At 51.7% G+C, this 14,758-nt stretch overlaps 2 protein-coding genes across 4 annotated transcripts; both read right to left on the bottom strand.

The window, feature by feature from the left end:
• Nucleotides 1-3,087: 3,087 nt before the first annotated feature.
• Nucleotides 3,088-7,336, bottom strand: LOC120872328 (phospholipase A2 inhibitor and Ly6/PLAUR domain-containing protein-like). 2 transcript variants are annotated; one of them, XM_040252608.1, is made up of 6 exons: nt 7,198-7,336; nt 6,810-6,972; nt 5,412-5,528; nt 4,014-4,166; nt 3,513-3,656; nt 3,088-3,322 (listed from the first exon to the last, which is right to left on the bottom strand). In XM_040252608.1, the coding sequence occupies exons 2-6, from the start codon at nt 6,877-6,879 to the stop codon at nt 3,174-3,176; spliced, it is 633 nt and encodes a 210-aa protein (XP_040108542.1). In that variant the 5' UTR covers nt 6,880-6,972; nt 7,198-7,336; the 3' UTR covers nt 3,088-3,173. The 2 variants fall into 2 exon arrangements, with proteins under 2 accessions (XP_040108542.1, XP_040108543.1); XM_040252609.1 differs by having other exon boundaries at nt 3,106-3,319.
• Nucleotides 7,337-9,263: 1,927 nt separating this feature from the next.
• On the bottom strand, nt 9,264-13,799 carry LOC120872341 (phospholipase A2 inhibitor and Ly6/PLAUR domain-containing protein-like). Of its 2 annotated transcripts, none has more exons than XM_040252627.1 (5): nt 13,629-13,799; nt 11,768-11,884; nt 10,241-10,392; nt 9,709-9,852; nt 9,264-9,515 (listed from the first exon to the last, which is right to left on the bottom strand). In XM_040252627.1, exons 3-5 carry the CDS (start codon nt 10,296-10,298, stop codon nt 9,400-9,402), a joined length of 318 nt encoding a protein of 105 aa, XP_040108561.1. In that variant the 5' UTR covers nt 10,299-10,392; nt 11,768-11,884; nt 13,629-13,799; the 3' UTR covers nt 9,264-9,399. The 2 variants fall into 2 exon arrangements, with proteins under 2 accessions (XP_040108561.1, XP_040108560.1); XM_040252626.1 differs by having other exon boundaries at nt 9,264-9,518.
• Between the last annotated feature and the right edge of the window lie 959 nt (nt 13,800-14,758).

Here is a 14,758-nt window from a genome sequence, read left to right on the forward strand (position 1 = left end):
TGTGAGCATTCCGTGTAGGCACATTTGTTCCCTCTGGTCCACAGTAATAGACTTGCAACCCTTTCTGGAAGCTCGGAACTCAGGGAATGTAAGCATTAGTCTCACCCCGTGCCTTTGCTCAGGGTGCCCTCCTCTCTGACACCATCTCTAACTTGGCCCTGTCGGACATCTCTACACTATGCTTTTCTGTTCCAAATTGCCTCTGTACTCCTGCCTGAGATCGACTCTGAGAAAGCAAGACCCAGTTTTGTTTCCTTGTGTCACTGGCCCTCGTGGAGTATGCTGATTGTGTTTAAGTAGTTACCCTTGGGTGTCCCGACTATCTTTTGGAGTGGTTGCCTTTTAAATCATGACTGTTAGATAGATTGCATTTTAAGCTCTGGAGGCAGCAAGTTGCTAGTGAGGCATCGGTCTCTGGGAACATCCAAACAGAAAAGACTGAAGACTCCCTTGTGGAGGGACAACTGGCTGCCTTCAGGGTGAGTCTACGTGGCACCTGCAGGCTGGAAGGCCCTTGAAGGCAGAAATTGTAGAAAATGTCTGATAAATCCTAATGTTGTTCTTGCCAGAAGCAGAAGCAGTACAGAGCCTCATCAACTTAGATGAATTTCCTACTTGTCTGGACTATGATAGACTTGTGTCCATTGAGATGAGGAACCATGAAGCCGGGAGACTCAAGGGTGGGTTGACCTGTGGTGCTTTTTGGAGGAGTGAATAAAAAAGTAGAAATTCCATTGTGTGTGTGTTCATTGCGGGTTTAAAAGGAGGGGGAAGATGCTTGGGATTCTGACTGTCAGCTGGAAGCCTAGACCCTGGTGTCTGATGGAGGAGGGGTCCAAGGGTGAGGCCTCCTGGGTGCCTGGAGAGGAGGGATGGTGGGGCTGTGTGCAGGATAGAATTCCCTGGGCTGCAGTCCAGTGACTTTAATAAGAGTTTTGCCACCCTGGAGGAGGTGGGGTGGCCTAATAATTGTTTAACCTTGGGGGCTGTGATAGTAAACTTCTTAGCTCTAGAACTAGCGTGGCCCATTAATGCCCCCAGTCTGTTTAGCATTTCTGCAGACATGGCCTTGGGTAGACCCTTCTCATCCTGACTTTAGACCTGGTCTTTGGATCTGCTTGACTACTGGACTCACAGCAAACGTGATGCAAGCAGAGGCTTGACAAGTGCTCATGGACTGGGATGATCTCTTTTGCTGCCCTGGGGACCCCTGCCACCATGACCACATGGGGAAGTCTGGGCTAACCTGCAGAGTGATAGATAACATGTGGCCCAGTCAGCCAGGACAATCCTCCTCAATGCAGAGGATTGAAGTTCAATCCCTGGGCAGTATCGAAGATCCCAGATACTGCCGATCATCTAAGCCTGGGAGCTGCAACTAGAGTGTCCATGTGCCACAAAAGGGATCCTGCATGACTTATTAAAGATATTGTGTGCCACAACTAACACCCAATGCAGCCAAATAAATATATATAAGGATGTTTATGTAGGCAATTATTCTAAACAACTGAGGTTTGGAGGGGCTTGTTATGTAGCCAAGTATCAATACTGATACAGCCGTGTCCCCTCTCTCCGGGATGTGGTCTCTTTCTCCCTCTCAATGTGACTCAATGTGACTCAATGATTAAAATCTGAAGATCTGCCACCTTTTAGCTGCACGATCACCAATGTGATATTCCTTCTTGAACCTCAGATTCTTCTGAAAACAGGATAGTGCCTATCACAAGGAGTAGTGGTGAAGATTAAATCTGTCATTTTCATTTCATGACCCTCAGAGGTCATGTTGGTAATGAAACCTGTCTGGCAGGGGTTGAGGGGGGTGCATAGGGGGCCAGACTGCTCTTCTTGTGCCCCTCCCCCTGGGGTTTGCTAGGGCCATTGAGGTGTACTATAGTCCCTTGCTCCAATGAGGTTGGCTTTAACCGTATGATTTACTTTATGCCATGGAATGTTAGCACCAACGCAGGGACCTTTGGTGCAGGTGGTTTGTGTGCTCCGTGTCACCTGCCATGAGACAGACATTCGCCAGGGAGCCACAGATCTCTGAAGACTGTAACCCCATGGAGGAGAACTAGAGTCCCTCTCCCAAGCTGCAGCCAAACCCACCAGCGCACAGCCAGAAACAGAGGTCCCCTTAGGAATAGCTACCGATTAGGAAGAAGAATGCTTCTTGTCATGTCTGATTTGGGCATGGTTTGTTACACATTACTACAGCATCAACTGACTAATACAACTTTGTTGTTTTAAGCTACTGAGATTGGAGACTTATTTGTTACTGTAGCATAATCCAGTCTATCCTGATAGATGCCAAAGTCTAGTGCCTTCTAACTAATGGCTACTCAGTAAGTGGCCGCTGTTAGGATGGTAACTTTGCTCAGACACACTGTCTCCATAACAAACAAAGTTTTAAAGTTGGTAGTGTGTGTACTCAGTCACTCAGTTGTGTCCGACTCTGATCTCATGGACTATAGCCCACCAGGCTCCTCTGTCCATGGAATTCTCGAGGCAAGAATACTGAAGTGGGATGCCATGCCCTCCTCCAGGGGATCTTCCTGACCCAGGGATTGAACCCACACCTTCTGAATTGGCAGGCAGATTCTTTCCCATCTGAGCCACCGGGGAAGCCCCCTTAAAGGTGCTAGGCACTGAACTAAGTCCTTTTTTCATTTTCCTTCATTTGACTCTTAAGACAGCCCTTTGAGGCTATAGCTGTTAATATCCACAGTTTACAAACATGGAAACTGATGTTGGTAACTGAAAAGAGGTTAATAAGGAGAGCTGTGCATGGACTCCAGAGTCTGACCTCCCAACTGTTTGACCAAAGGCAAGTGACACCACAATCCATGCCTCAGTTTGTTCCTCTGTAAAATGGGTACCATACTTTGAACTTCACAGAGTTGTTGTGATTATGAAATAAGCTCTCTCATGGAAAACACTTAGCACAGGGACCCAGCAGGAAGTAATCCCTTAACAAAAGGTAGCATCTTCCCTCCCCTCATTCCAAAGAGGGGGTTCAACAGCGTTGAGACCCTTGCTTTTTGCATCCCATCTCCCTGAAATGCATCACGTCACAAAGACTCAGGCTTGTTCTGTTGATTTGTTTAATTTATAGACACATGGGAAGCTAGAGCTGAGAAGGAATGGAGACCAAACACCACATGGGCCTCAGTTCTTCACTCAGCTTTGCCAGAAGCCTGGGGGCTTGGAAGACAGCTGATCTTCTTGATGGTCAACAAATGAGAGCCTGAGGGCACCAGGGTCCCAGGCTTGATGCGGCAGGTGTTCTCTGTAGCACATCCCTGGGAAGCAAATTTGATACCTGCTGGAGGGGATTTCAGACTAGAATCAGGATCTCCAATGCATCCCGCTCCCAATCCAGGGGTCATGCCCCAGCCACCTTCCTCCATTTCTCTGCAGCCACTTTCTCCCTAAGAATCTGGAATAATGAGGCTCCAGTTCTGGGGCCCTCTGGGAACCCTGTGCCCTCCTCCCGATATCCAGGTGCCCCTCACCAGGGTGCACAAGGCCAGTCATGGTGACACAGCGGGTTTCTTCACCAAAACAGAGCGTTTCGTCAGTCGGGGTGCATGTTTCCTTGAGGAAGGTGGAGCAGGAAGGACACCGAAGGCCATTCTTTGTCAGATTTCTCCTGAACGCTGGGGAAGAGGGTGGAGGGTAAGGTGCATGGGGACATTAGTCCCTTTCCCAACCTTACAACCAGCACAGGGACACCGGTCGCTAACCTACACTGCATTTTTAGAAAATAATATTTATTTGACTGGATCTTAGTTGCGCCCTGTGGAATCTAGTTCTCTGACCAGGGATCACACCCCTGCATAGGGAGCATGGAGGCTTAGTCAGTGGACCATCAGGGAAGTCCGTGGACACTGCAGTTTACAGGAGAAGAAATGAAGGTGACAGCGCAGGTCAGTGACAGGTGCTCACAGCTGGCTCTGGCGGAGGGAAGGGTGGGCAGGGCGGGACTCCAGCCGTGGGGCTCAGCTGGGGTTTACCGGGCAGGGGACTGTGGTTGCAGCCATCGCTGTGGCAGCAGCGCGTGTCGGACCCCATGTAGTTCTCTGGAGCCACGGTGATGGAGAGGAACGCCGGGTCACACTCGCTGGATTTCGAGCACCCCTTGTAGCTGGTCATGTCCACGGAGCCCTCTGCATCATGAGGGTGGACAGGGGACTCAGGAGCCCTGGTCTGGACCCTGGTCCTGGGGTATTTCCATCACCTTACAGCTTCCCCAGCCCACTGCTGTCTAGAGAGGCCTCTTCCATCTCCCCAAAGTCATACACCCGTATCTGTCTGGGGCAAGGCCTGGAGGGTTGAGTATTGTACCCAACCCTTCCTCCCTCTGCCCCCGGCTGTGTTGGTCTCTCCTGAGGGTCCCTTCAGCTCCACAGCTACCTCACTGCCATACTCTAAAGGTCACACCTGGAGAGGTCTTTTCTAGGCCACCTACGACTACCCCCAGACCTGTGTGAAATGGTCTCTTGCAGCCTTCAGCCCTGCCCTGCCCCCTGGAATTCCCTGCACCAAATCCTAGGATGCAGCCCTCAGCCACCGCCCTGTAACAGCCGTCTCCTTCTTCGTCTAAGATTTCCCGGGTCACTCCCCAGACTTCCTACCTAGGATCTCTTGCTGCCCTCCTTGGCTATTCTCAGGTCTTGCCTGAAGTGGCCTCTTCCAATCTCCCTGGCCTTCCCCCTCCCACCAAGGGTGGTCTCCTCCAGCCCTAGGGTTTCTGTTCTGTACCCCAAGTGCTTGGGTGGGTGGGTGCTCAGTCCTGTCTGTCTCTTTGCAAACTCATGGACTGAGTCCTTGGGTTATCTGTCCTTATCTCTCTCTCTCTCTCTGTTCCAATACTGGGGCTTCCCAGGTGGTGCAGTGGTCAAAACCCCCACTGCCAATGTAGGCAACACAAAATACTGGTTCAATCCCTGGGTTGGAAAGATCCCCTGGAGGAGGAAATGGCAAGCCACGCCAGTATTCTTGCCTGGAAAATCCCACAGACAGAGGAGCCTGGTGGGCTATACCTGGTTACAGAGTCAACCTAATCACACTCTTTGCAACTCACCCCAGTCTTCTCTACACCCACCCCTACACCTTTGGCATATTAGATTCCTGCCCCCACCATGGATTTCACTCTTCCCTTGTGTCCTTTCCTAATCCCTTCTTGCCTAAGAAATTCTCTATATCTGCCCCTCCCCCATCACGTCTTTGGAGTCTCATTTTCAGAAATCCTTGGCAACAGTGGTTTCTGTCATTCCACTGGATTATCTTTCCTCCTTTCCCTCTTTCCCGCCCTTCTTCACTCAAAGGTTCCTTCCAGTGCATGGTAGTATCTGCTACCCTGAAAGCACGCCCACCTCCCCAGGACCTGACGCTGTTCCCTACCCTCTTACTATTGTTAGTCTCAGTCATGATGACGATGCAGGTGTCCTCATCCAGGGCGCAAGTCTTCATTTCTCCAATGCATATGGCTCCATCCCTGATACACATCTCACAGCTTAGTGGGTACCCTGAGGTATAGAGAGAGAGGCTCTAGTCCAAGTGGTGTGGTCTCTGGGCCATGACTTCTGAGTCCAGAAGGGGATGGGGAGGGGGGTCTGAAGGAAGAGGGAAAGGTGTCTCCCTGGTTATTCATAAGAGGGACATTGCCCACTGAACAGGGAACTGTCTGAAGCTCCATCAAATACGGTATGGTGCCGCCAGCAAGGCTGCTTCCAGGGGTGGACAGCAACTCCACCGAGGAGCAAGTTTACCTAATTACAGGGTTGGGGAATTTGGACACTAGGGCCCTCTGAGAAAGCTGGAGGATAGTAAGGAGTCCTGCTGAAGGTTTCCATGTGTTTTTTTTTTTAATTTATCCTTTGGTTTTCTTTTTTCTATTTCAGGCTATGCTGGGTGGTCCTTGCTTCCTGTGGGTGTTCTCCAGTTGTAGTGAGTGGGGGCGACTCTCTCGTTGCGGTGCCTGGGCTTCTCGTTTGGGGCGGCTCCTCCTGTTGCTGAGCACAGGCTCTAGAGCACAGGCTCAGCAGCTGTGGCGCAAGGGCTTCGTTTGCCCAAGGCATGTGGAATATTCCTGGACCAGGGATCGAACCCATGTCCCCTGCGGTGGCAGGCAGATTCTCAACTGCTGGACCACTGAGGAAGTCCTTCATGGACTTCTGTGAACCTTCAGGTCCAGCTGATTCTTGGAAGCGGGACCTTCTTCCTTGTGGATACATTTAAGTCTGGTAGACAGCACAGTCGCTCAGGCAGGGGTACCCGAGGCTGGGATCTGCAACTCAGGTCAAGAAGGAAGATTCAGCACTAGGAGGACAAGGGCCTGGCTCCTTGGTCCTGAGAGAGGAGGAAACTGGGGCCCAGACACAGGGGAACTGGGTCCTGGGGAAAGTGGAGTTGCCTGAATTGCATCTAAGGAAAGAAGACACCAGGGACCTGAACTCCTTAGAGTCCTGGGAGGAAGGAAATCTCTCCCCCTCACCTCACTTTTCTTTTTTCTAATCATACTCTCATCTGAATTCCTAGGATTCAGGTGTTTTATTTTGAGACACTGTTGGAGGGGAGGGGAGCAGAGCCCATCCAAACCCTTCCTTTCTCAGAGATTTAAACCCACATGTTTTTGAACTCTTTCTCCCTTGGGGACCCAGGCTTTCTCTCTTTTCCCCTCTGCCTTTTCCATGAATCTGAATTCCCAGGACACCTCCTCTTTCCCCCTGACCCTCAAGGACCTGGCTAAATGTTCTCCCATAGTCCTCGTTTCAGGATTCCAGGAGTCCAGACCCCTAGTCACTTACCCAGACCCAGGAAGGTGCAGAGCAGCATGGAAGCTAGCAGGAAAGTCTCAGGTTTTGTGGAAGACTTCATGATGGTTGGATGAGCGAAGATGCAGTCCCAGGTCCCGAGCTCATCTTAGAGGAAGGTGAGAAGGGGCGGGTCTGGATCTATCTTGCCCCTTGGCTAAGAAAGATGATGTAAGATCTGAGGGTAGGTCTCCATAGCTCTGAGTGGGGGAGGTGGAACAAGAATCCAAAAGGAACATGGGCATCTTGTGCTCAGCCCCCTTCTCCATGGGGACCCCAGGAATCTGGGCTTCCAACCCTCTCTCCGTCTGCTCTCACCCTCTTCATCCCCCTGCTCTCACCCTCTTCATCCCCCTGTTGCCCCGCCCCTTTTTTTTCTTACCTGAAGCCCAAGATCAGAATCAGGTAGGTCATTTTGTTTCCTGCAGGACAGAACATTGCTAGGACTCAGGTTCCCTCTCCCTTGTCTCTCTTCCCAAGGAGGTGCCCAGTGTGGTTGAGGCCCTACCAGGTAGCGCCCAGCAAGTCCAGGCTTGTTCTGGCGGGGCATGCTCGGCTCAATACCCACTTTTCTGTGTTTGGTCTGTCTCCAGCTCCAACCCCACCCCAAGATGCATTTCTGGGTCTCTCGGAAACTGAACAGAGGGGTGCTTGTCATTGGGCCAGGATGGGCACGGTACCAGATGCCCAGAAACCGCATTGGAAAGCTGAGGCACGGTTGGAAGCACTCCAGGTTGGGTGTGTGTCTGGTTTGGAAACATACTTTGCATTTTATTGAGATCCTATACCTCAGGCACATGATCTTGAGAGATCAGAGATTTTGTGTGTGTTGTGTGTGTATTTTTTCATGTGTTTATGTATATATTTTCCTGTGTCTGTGTGTGTATTTTTGGGGGTGTAATTTTACGTGTCTGTGTGTGTGGGGGGGTGGTGGCTGTGGGGAGGGTAGCCAGCCATAGGTGGAGGGGCTCCTGTTGAGGTAGGCCCCTGGCTCCTTGCAAAAATCCACTCAAGTTTTCTGTCCTCTTGCTTCCCAGGCTTCAGTCGGGGGGCTGAGGTTGGTGAATTTCTTCCAGGGACCAATCTTGAAGTCCGCATGGGTTGCTAGGATACCCTGGTGAGAAAGTTATCAGGAGGAAGGGGTAGAGAGCTGTTTGGAGAGAGGGAGGCGGGAAAAGATCGTTGCTAGGGAACTCAGCGCCTCTCGCAGCTCGCTGGCCGAGACGCACTAGGCGTGTGCAGTGGGGACTTGGCCCCTTGTGCGCAGCGGTTCGAAAGGCCGGAGCCTCGTGCGCTTGCGCATTGAAGGCCTCCCGGGGCGCAACAGCTGTGAGCACCCTAAACTCAGCCCTTCCTGCACTTGGTCAGGCGAAGGCTACACGACGGTAACATGCCCGAGATCGGCCTCTGCCCTGTGGTGTCCGGCAGTAGCCAGGACTTGGTGAGAGACTGGCGTGGAGGAGGCTGGAAGAAGTGAAGGAAGTCGTGAAGGGGCTCTGGGAGAACTTTTGGAATCTCAAAGGTGTTGAAAAATAATCCGTTATCTGGGCTGCCAAGAAAAAAAGGTTATTGGGGTTCTTAGGAATTAGAATTTGGGAGACACAGATTCCCGTAAAATTTAATAGTGTTGGCAGACGGAGTCAGGGGCTTATGAGTACTGCGGTCAGCAGGTTGTTAAAATTGTGTGGAGAGAATTATAATTGACTGTGATACATGTAATATTTGATACAAAGAAATATTTGACTTTAAAGAAGCTGTCATGAGTTACTGGAGGGTAAGGGTCTGATAGGTATCTTGAGTTTCTGGCACACAGTCCGGATGCCTCTGTAAATACAGTAAATAGTCAAAAGGTCAGATTCCTTTGTAGCAGAGACCTGATTGGTCAGAAATGGCTACTCAGAAAGTGTCAGCTATTATGAATGTAAATAGTTGGCCAAACACATTCTCTCTGGAGCCACCACTGTCTTAATAGTGCGTTTGCTCAGTCACTCAGTTGGGTTTGATTCTTTGTGACCCCATGGACTGTAGCCCACCAGGCTCCTCTGTCCATGGCATTCTCCAGGCAAAAATAGAGTGCGTTGCCATGACCTACTCCAGGGGCTCTTCCCCAGCCCAGGGACTGAATCCCCATCTCCCTCATTGGCAGGCAGATTCTTTCCCATCTAAGCCACCAGGGAAGCCCCTTCAAAATGCAAGTTACACCACAATCTGGGGCTCAGTTTGTTCCTCTGTAAAATGGGAGCTATACTTTCAGTGTCACTGAGTTGTGATTATGAAATGAGGTACGGCATGGAAAACACTTAGCATGGGGACCAGGCAGGAAGTAATCCCTTAAGAAAAGGTAGCATCTTCCCTTTCTTTCTTCCAAAGAGACGGTTCCCAAAGGTTCAGACTCCTGCTTTTTGCATCCCATCTTCCCGAAATACAGCACATCACAAAGACTCAGGATTGTTCTGTTAACTTGTTTAATTTATAGACACATGGGAACCGTAGCAATTTCTAGAACCGTAGCTGAGAAGGAATGGACACCGAACACCACATGGTCCTCAGTTCTTCACTCAGCCTTGCCAGAAGCCTGGGGGATTCAAAGACAGCTGGTCTTCTTGATGGTGAACAAACGAGTGCCTGAGGGCACCAGGGTCCCAGGCTTGGTGTGGCAGGCGGTCTCCATACCACAGCCCCGGGCAGCAAATTTGACACCTGCTGGAAGGGATTTTAGACTGCAGTCAGGATCGCCAGCCTCCCTCCTCCTAGTCCAGGGTCATACGCCCCAGCCACCTTCTCCCCCAGATCTTTGGAGCCACTCTCTCCCTTAGAATCTGGAAGCTGAGGCTCCAGTTCTGGGCCTGTCTGGAACCCCTGTCCCTCCTCCCAAATTCCAGGTGCCCCTTACCAGGCTGCACGAGGCCAGACACGGCGACACAGCGGGTTTCCTCGCCAACGCAGCGCGCTTCCTCACTCGCAGTGCATGTTTCTGTAAAGGCAGCGATGCAGGAAGGACAGCGAAGGCCATTCTCTGTATGGTTTCTCACGAAGGCTGAAGAGGAGGGTGGAGGGTAAGGTAATCGGAGACGCGAGTCCCTTTCCCAACCTCCCAACCACTCAGTGGACAGCAGGTGGTAAAGGACACTGCATTTTCAGAAAACAATGTTTATTTGGCTGTGTTGGATTTTAATTGCGGCCTGTGGAATCAAGTTCCCTGACCAGGAATCCAACCCCTGCATAGGGAGCATGGAGGCTTAGTCAGTGGACCACCAGGGACGTCCCTGGACACTGCAGTTTACAGGAGAAGAAACCAAGGCTCAGCGCCAGGAAGACGCTTGCCCCGTGACAGCGCAGGTCAGTGACAGGTGCTCACAGCTGGCTCTGGGGGGGGAGGGGTAGGCAGGGCGGGACTCCAGCAGTCGGATTCAGCTGGGGCTTACCAGGCAGGGGGTCCTGATTGCAGCCATCCTTCTGGCAGCAGTGCCTCTTGGAGCCCATGTAGTTCTCAGAGTTCACGGTGATGCCGAAGAATCCTGACTCACACTCGCTGGACTTCGCACACCCTTGTAGCTGGTCACCGCCAAGGAGGCCTCTGCAGGATGGCTGCAGGCAGGGGGCTCAGTGGCCCTTTGTCTGAACCCTTGCCCTGGGGTGTCTCCCCCACCTTAGTGTTGCCCCAGCCCACTGCTTTCTAGAGAGGTCTCTTCCAGCTCCTCAGTGTCAGACTCCCTTATTTGCCTGGGGTGTCGTCTGAACGGTTTATTAAGTACGGAACCCCTCTTCACACTGCCCCAGACTCTGCTGGTCTCTCCTGAGTTGCCCCTTTCAGCCCCACGGTCACCCCACTGCCATCCTGCAGGGGTTGCACCTGGAGTGGTCTTTTCCAGACCACCTATTAACCCCCTGTCTGTGCAAAATGGTCTCTTCCAGCTTTCAGCCCTCCCCTGACCCCTGGAATTCCTGCCACCAAATGCTGGGATGCGGTGGCCATCCCCGCCCCCTGTAACACCCATTTCCTTCTGCATCTAAAGTGGGCTCTTCCAGGGTTCCCAGGGTCACTGCCCAGACCTCCTCCAAACCGTCTCTTGCTGCCCTCCTTCGCTGCTCTCACGTCTTGCCTGAAGTGCTCTCCTGGTCTCGCTGGATGTCCCCCTTCCCAGCACAGAGTGGTTTCTTCCAGCCCTAGGGTTTCCACTCTTGTGCTCAGTCGTGTCTGACTCTGTGGGACCTCATAGACTGAGTCCAGGGATCATCTGTCCTTATATACTCTCTCTGTATGCCAGTCCTGGGGCTTCCCAGGTGGTGCAGTGGTAAAGAACACCCCTGCCAATGCAGGAGATGCAAGAGACGTGGGTCCATCCCTGGGTGGGAAGATGCCCTGGAGGAGGAAATTGTAAGCCAGTCCAGTATTCTTGCCTGGAAAATCCCATGGACAGAGGAGCCTGGCGGCTACAGTCCATGGGGTCGCAAAGAGTCAGACACGACTGAGCTCTCACCCAACTCAACCAGCCGCTGTATCTCTCTCTTTCTCCTGTCAGGAGAGGTCTCTTGCAGCCTGCATCCCTGGGAGATCACTTGCGCCCCCAGAGAATCAAATTGATCACCTTCCTGGCAACTCACCCTAGACTCTTCTCTACACCTACCCCCTCCACCTTTTGGATATTAGATTTACCCCCTTCTGGATTTCTTTCTTCTCCTGTGTCCTTTCCTAATTCCTTCTTTTGTAAGAAAATCTCTGTATCTGCCCCTCCCCTGTCCTCTCTTGGCGTTTCATCTTCAGAAATCCTTGGCAACAGTGGTTTCTGTCGTTCCACAGGATTCTCTGTCCACCACCCACCTCAAGATTGCCTTTCGCTCTCTCCTGACATAATCATCACTCAAAGGTTCCTCCCAGCGCACGGCGGTATCTGCCACCGTGAAGGCACCCCCCACCTCCCCAGCACGTGATACCAGCCCTGCCCTCTTACTTCTGTTGGTCTCAGCCACGACAACAATGCAGGAGTCCTCATCCGGGGCGCAAGTCTGCAGTTTCCCAGTGCAACTGGGACCGTCACCGACACACACCTCACAGCTCAGTGAGTATCCTGTGGTATAGAGAGCAGGGGTCTAGTGAATGCTGGTATAGTCTTTGGGCCACAGCTTCCTGGTCCAGAGGGGAATGGGGCGGAGAGGGGATGTGAAGGAAGAGGGACAGGTGTCTCCCTGGCTATTCATGGGCGGGACATTGGTTGCTGAACAGGGATCTGTCTGAAGCTTGGCAGGGATGCCATGGTGCTGTGAGCAAAGCTGCTTTCGGGTTGGGGGCGGAAGCAGTTCCGACCAGGGAGCAAATTTACCTAATTACAAGGCTGGGGACTTTGGATGCTAGACCCCCTGAGCAAGCCTGGGGACAGTGCGGGGTCCTGCTGAAGATTACCATGGACTTAAAACATTTTTCTCATCTTTTAATTTTTTTTTTTTCTATTTTTGATTTGCTGGGTCTTCTTGCTTCCTGTGGGTTTTTCTCTAATTGTAGCAATTATGGTCTAGTGTCTAGTTGCTGAGCTTTGGCTTCTCATTGGTGGTGGCTTCTGCTGCAGAGCATGGGCTCAGCGGTTGTGGTAAAACGTCTAGTTGCCCCAGGGCATGGGGAATCTTCCTGGACCAGGGATCGAACCCATGTCCTCCATTTTGGCAGGCAGATTCTCAACCACTGGACCGCTGGGGAAGTCCTTCATGGAATTCTGTCAACCTTTAGGTCCAGCTGGTTCTCAGAAGTGGAACCCACTCCTCGTGGGTACCATGCTTAAGCCTTGTAGACAGTAGAAATTCAGGCAGGAGTACCTGAGGCTGAGATCTGCATCCCAGATGAAAAAAGATCAATGACTAAGAGGAGAAGGGCCTGGCTCCTTAGTCCTGACAAAGGAGGAAACTGGGGACACAGACACAAGGCAACTGGGTCCTGCGGAAAATGGAGTTGCCTGAAATGCATCTAAGGGAGGAGGACACTAGGAAGCTGAACTGCGTAGAGTTCTGGAAGCAAGGGAATTTCTGCCCCTCGCCTCACTTTTCTTTTTTCTAATCATACTCTCATCTGATATTCTAGAATAAAGGTGTCTTATTTTGAGATACTGCTGGAGAGGAGAGGAGCAGAGCCCATCCAAACCCCTCCTGTTTCAAAGATTCAAAACCACACATTTTTTAGTTCTTCCTCCCTTGTGGACTCAGGCTTTGTCTCCTCCTTTACCCTCTGCCTTCTTCCAAGAATCTAAATTCCTGGGACACCTCCTCTTTCCCTTCCTTGAGGATCTGGCACAGTGCTCTATCAGTTCAGTTCAGTTCAGTCGCTGGGTCGTGTCCGATTCTTTGCGACCCCATGAATTGCAGCACGCCAGGCCTGCCTGTCCATCACCAACTCCCAGAGTTCACTCAAACTCATGTCCATCGAATCCGTGATGCCATCCAGCCATCTCATCCTCGGTCATCCCCTTCTCCTGCCCTCAATCCCTCCCAGCATGAGTCTTTTCCAATGAGTCAACTCTTGGCATGAGGTGGCCAAAGTACTGGAGCTTCACCTTTAGCATCATTCCTTCCGAAGAAATCCCGGGGTTGATCTCCTTTAGAATAGACTGGTTGGATCTCCTTGCAGTCCAAGGGACTCTCCAGAGTCTTCTCCAACACCACAGTTCAAAAGCATCAATTCTTCGGTGCCCAGCTTTCTTCACAGTCCAACTCTCACATCCATACATGACTACTGGAAAAACCAGTAGTCTCTAACTGTCAAAAAACAGTGCTCTGTAATAGTCCTCATATTGAGTGTCCCAGGAGTCCAGACCCCTCGTCACTTACCCAGACCCAGGAGGGTGCAGAGCAGCGCCGTGTCCAGCAGGAAGGTCTCAGGTTTTGCGGATGGCTTCATGATGGATTGGTGAGTGACCCTGCAGTTCCAGGTCTCCAGGCTTCTTATAGGAAACTGAGAAGGGGCGGGTCTGGACCCACCTTACCCCTAGGCTAAGAAATTGTGTTTGAAGACCCAGGGGCTGGTCTCTATGGTTCTGAGAGGGAGAGGCAGAACCAGAATCCAAAGGGAACATGGGCATCTTGTGCCCAGCCCCCTCCTCTATGGGGACCCCAGGAGTCTGGGCTTTGAACCCTGTCTCTGTCAGGTCTCACCCACTATGTCTCCTTTTTTTCTGATCTAAAGCCCAAGATCAGAATCAAGTCATTTTGTTTCCTGTAGGTAAAGCAGCTGCTAGGACTCAGAAATGGCCTCCCTTCTCTCCCTTCCCAAGGAGATGCCCAGTGTGGTTGAGGCCCTACCCCTATAGGAGCGCCCAGAAAGTCCAGGCTTGTTCTGCGGGGGCATGCTTGGCTCATACTCCCTTTTCTGTCTACAGCTTCGCCTCCACTCCAGGATGCACGTGGGTCTTTTGGAGACTGAACAGAGAAGTTCTTGTCATTAGACCGGGATGGGCATGGTAGGAGAAAGATGCCCAGATATTTCACTGGAAAAGTGAGACATAGTTGAAAACAGTCAAGGCTGGGTGTGTGTCTGGTTCAGGCACATACTTTTGTGTTTTATTGAGGTCCTTTACTCTGTCTACCTCAGGCATGATCTCCAGAGGTCAGAGATTTTTTTCGTGTGTTTGTGTGTGTTTATGTCTGCGTGTGTGGTGGGCGTTATGAGAGTAACCAGCCATCGGTGGAGGGGATCCTATTGCGATAGGCTCCCGGCTTCCTGAAAAAAGCCACTCAAGTTTGCTGGCCTCTTGCTTTCCAGGCTTCAGCTGGGGCGCTGAGGATGGTGAATTTCTGCTGGGACCAATCCTGCAGGCCAAGCCCGGTGCTAGGAAAGCCTGGTGTGAAAGTGACCGGGAGGAGGGTCTAGAGAGCGGTTTGGCCAGAGCAAGGCAGGAAAAGCTCGTTGCTAGGGAATTCAGCGCCTCTACCTATTCTCGGGAGAGACGCACTAGGCATGC

Source organism: Oryx dammah, unplaced genomic scaffold (assembly GCF_014754425.2).
Source record: "Oryx dammah isolate SB20612 unplaced genomic scaffold, SCBI_Odam_1.1 HiC_scaffold_13, whole genome shotgun sequence".
In the NCBI taxonomy this organism is placed as follows: domain Eukaryota; kingdom Metazoa; phylum Chordata; class Mammalia; order Artiodactyla; family Bovidae; genus Oryx; species Oryx dammah.

Bases quoted from the DNA above. Each gene is read 5' to 3' on its own strand.
- LOC120872328 (XM_040252608.1), bottom strand. From the start codon at position 6,879: ATGAAGTCTTCCACAAAACCTGAGACTTTCCTGCTAGCTTCCATGCTG. The intron at 5,529-6,809 runs GTAAGTGACTAG...TCTATACCTCAG, and splicing joins CTGCACCTTCCTGGGTCTGG to GGTACCCACTAAGCTGTGAG. The intron at 4,167-5,411 runs GTAAGAGGGTAG...CTCATGATGCAG, and splicing joins CATGACTGAGACTAACAATA to AGGGCTCCGTGGACATGACC.
- LOC120872341 (XM_040252626.1), bottom strand. From the start codon at position 10,298: ATGGGCTCCAAGAGGCACTGCTGCCAGAAGGATGGCTGCAATCAGGAC. The intron at 9,853-10,240 runs GTAAGCCCCAGC...CCTCCTCTTCAG, and splicing joins CAATCAGGACCCCCTGCCTG to CCTTCGTGAGAAACCATACA. The intron at 9,519-9,708 runs GTAAGGGGCACC...AATCCCTTCCAG, and splicing joins GTCTGGCCTCGTGCAGCCTG to CAGGTGTCAAATTTGCTGCC.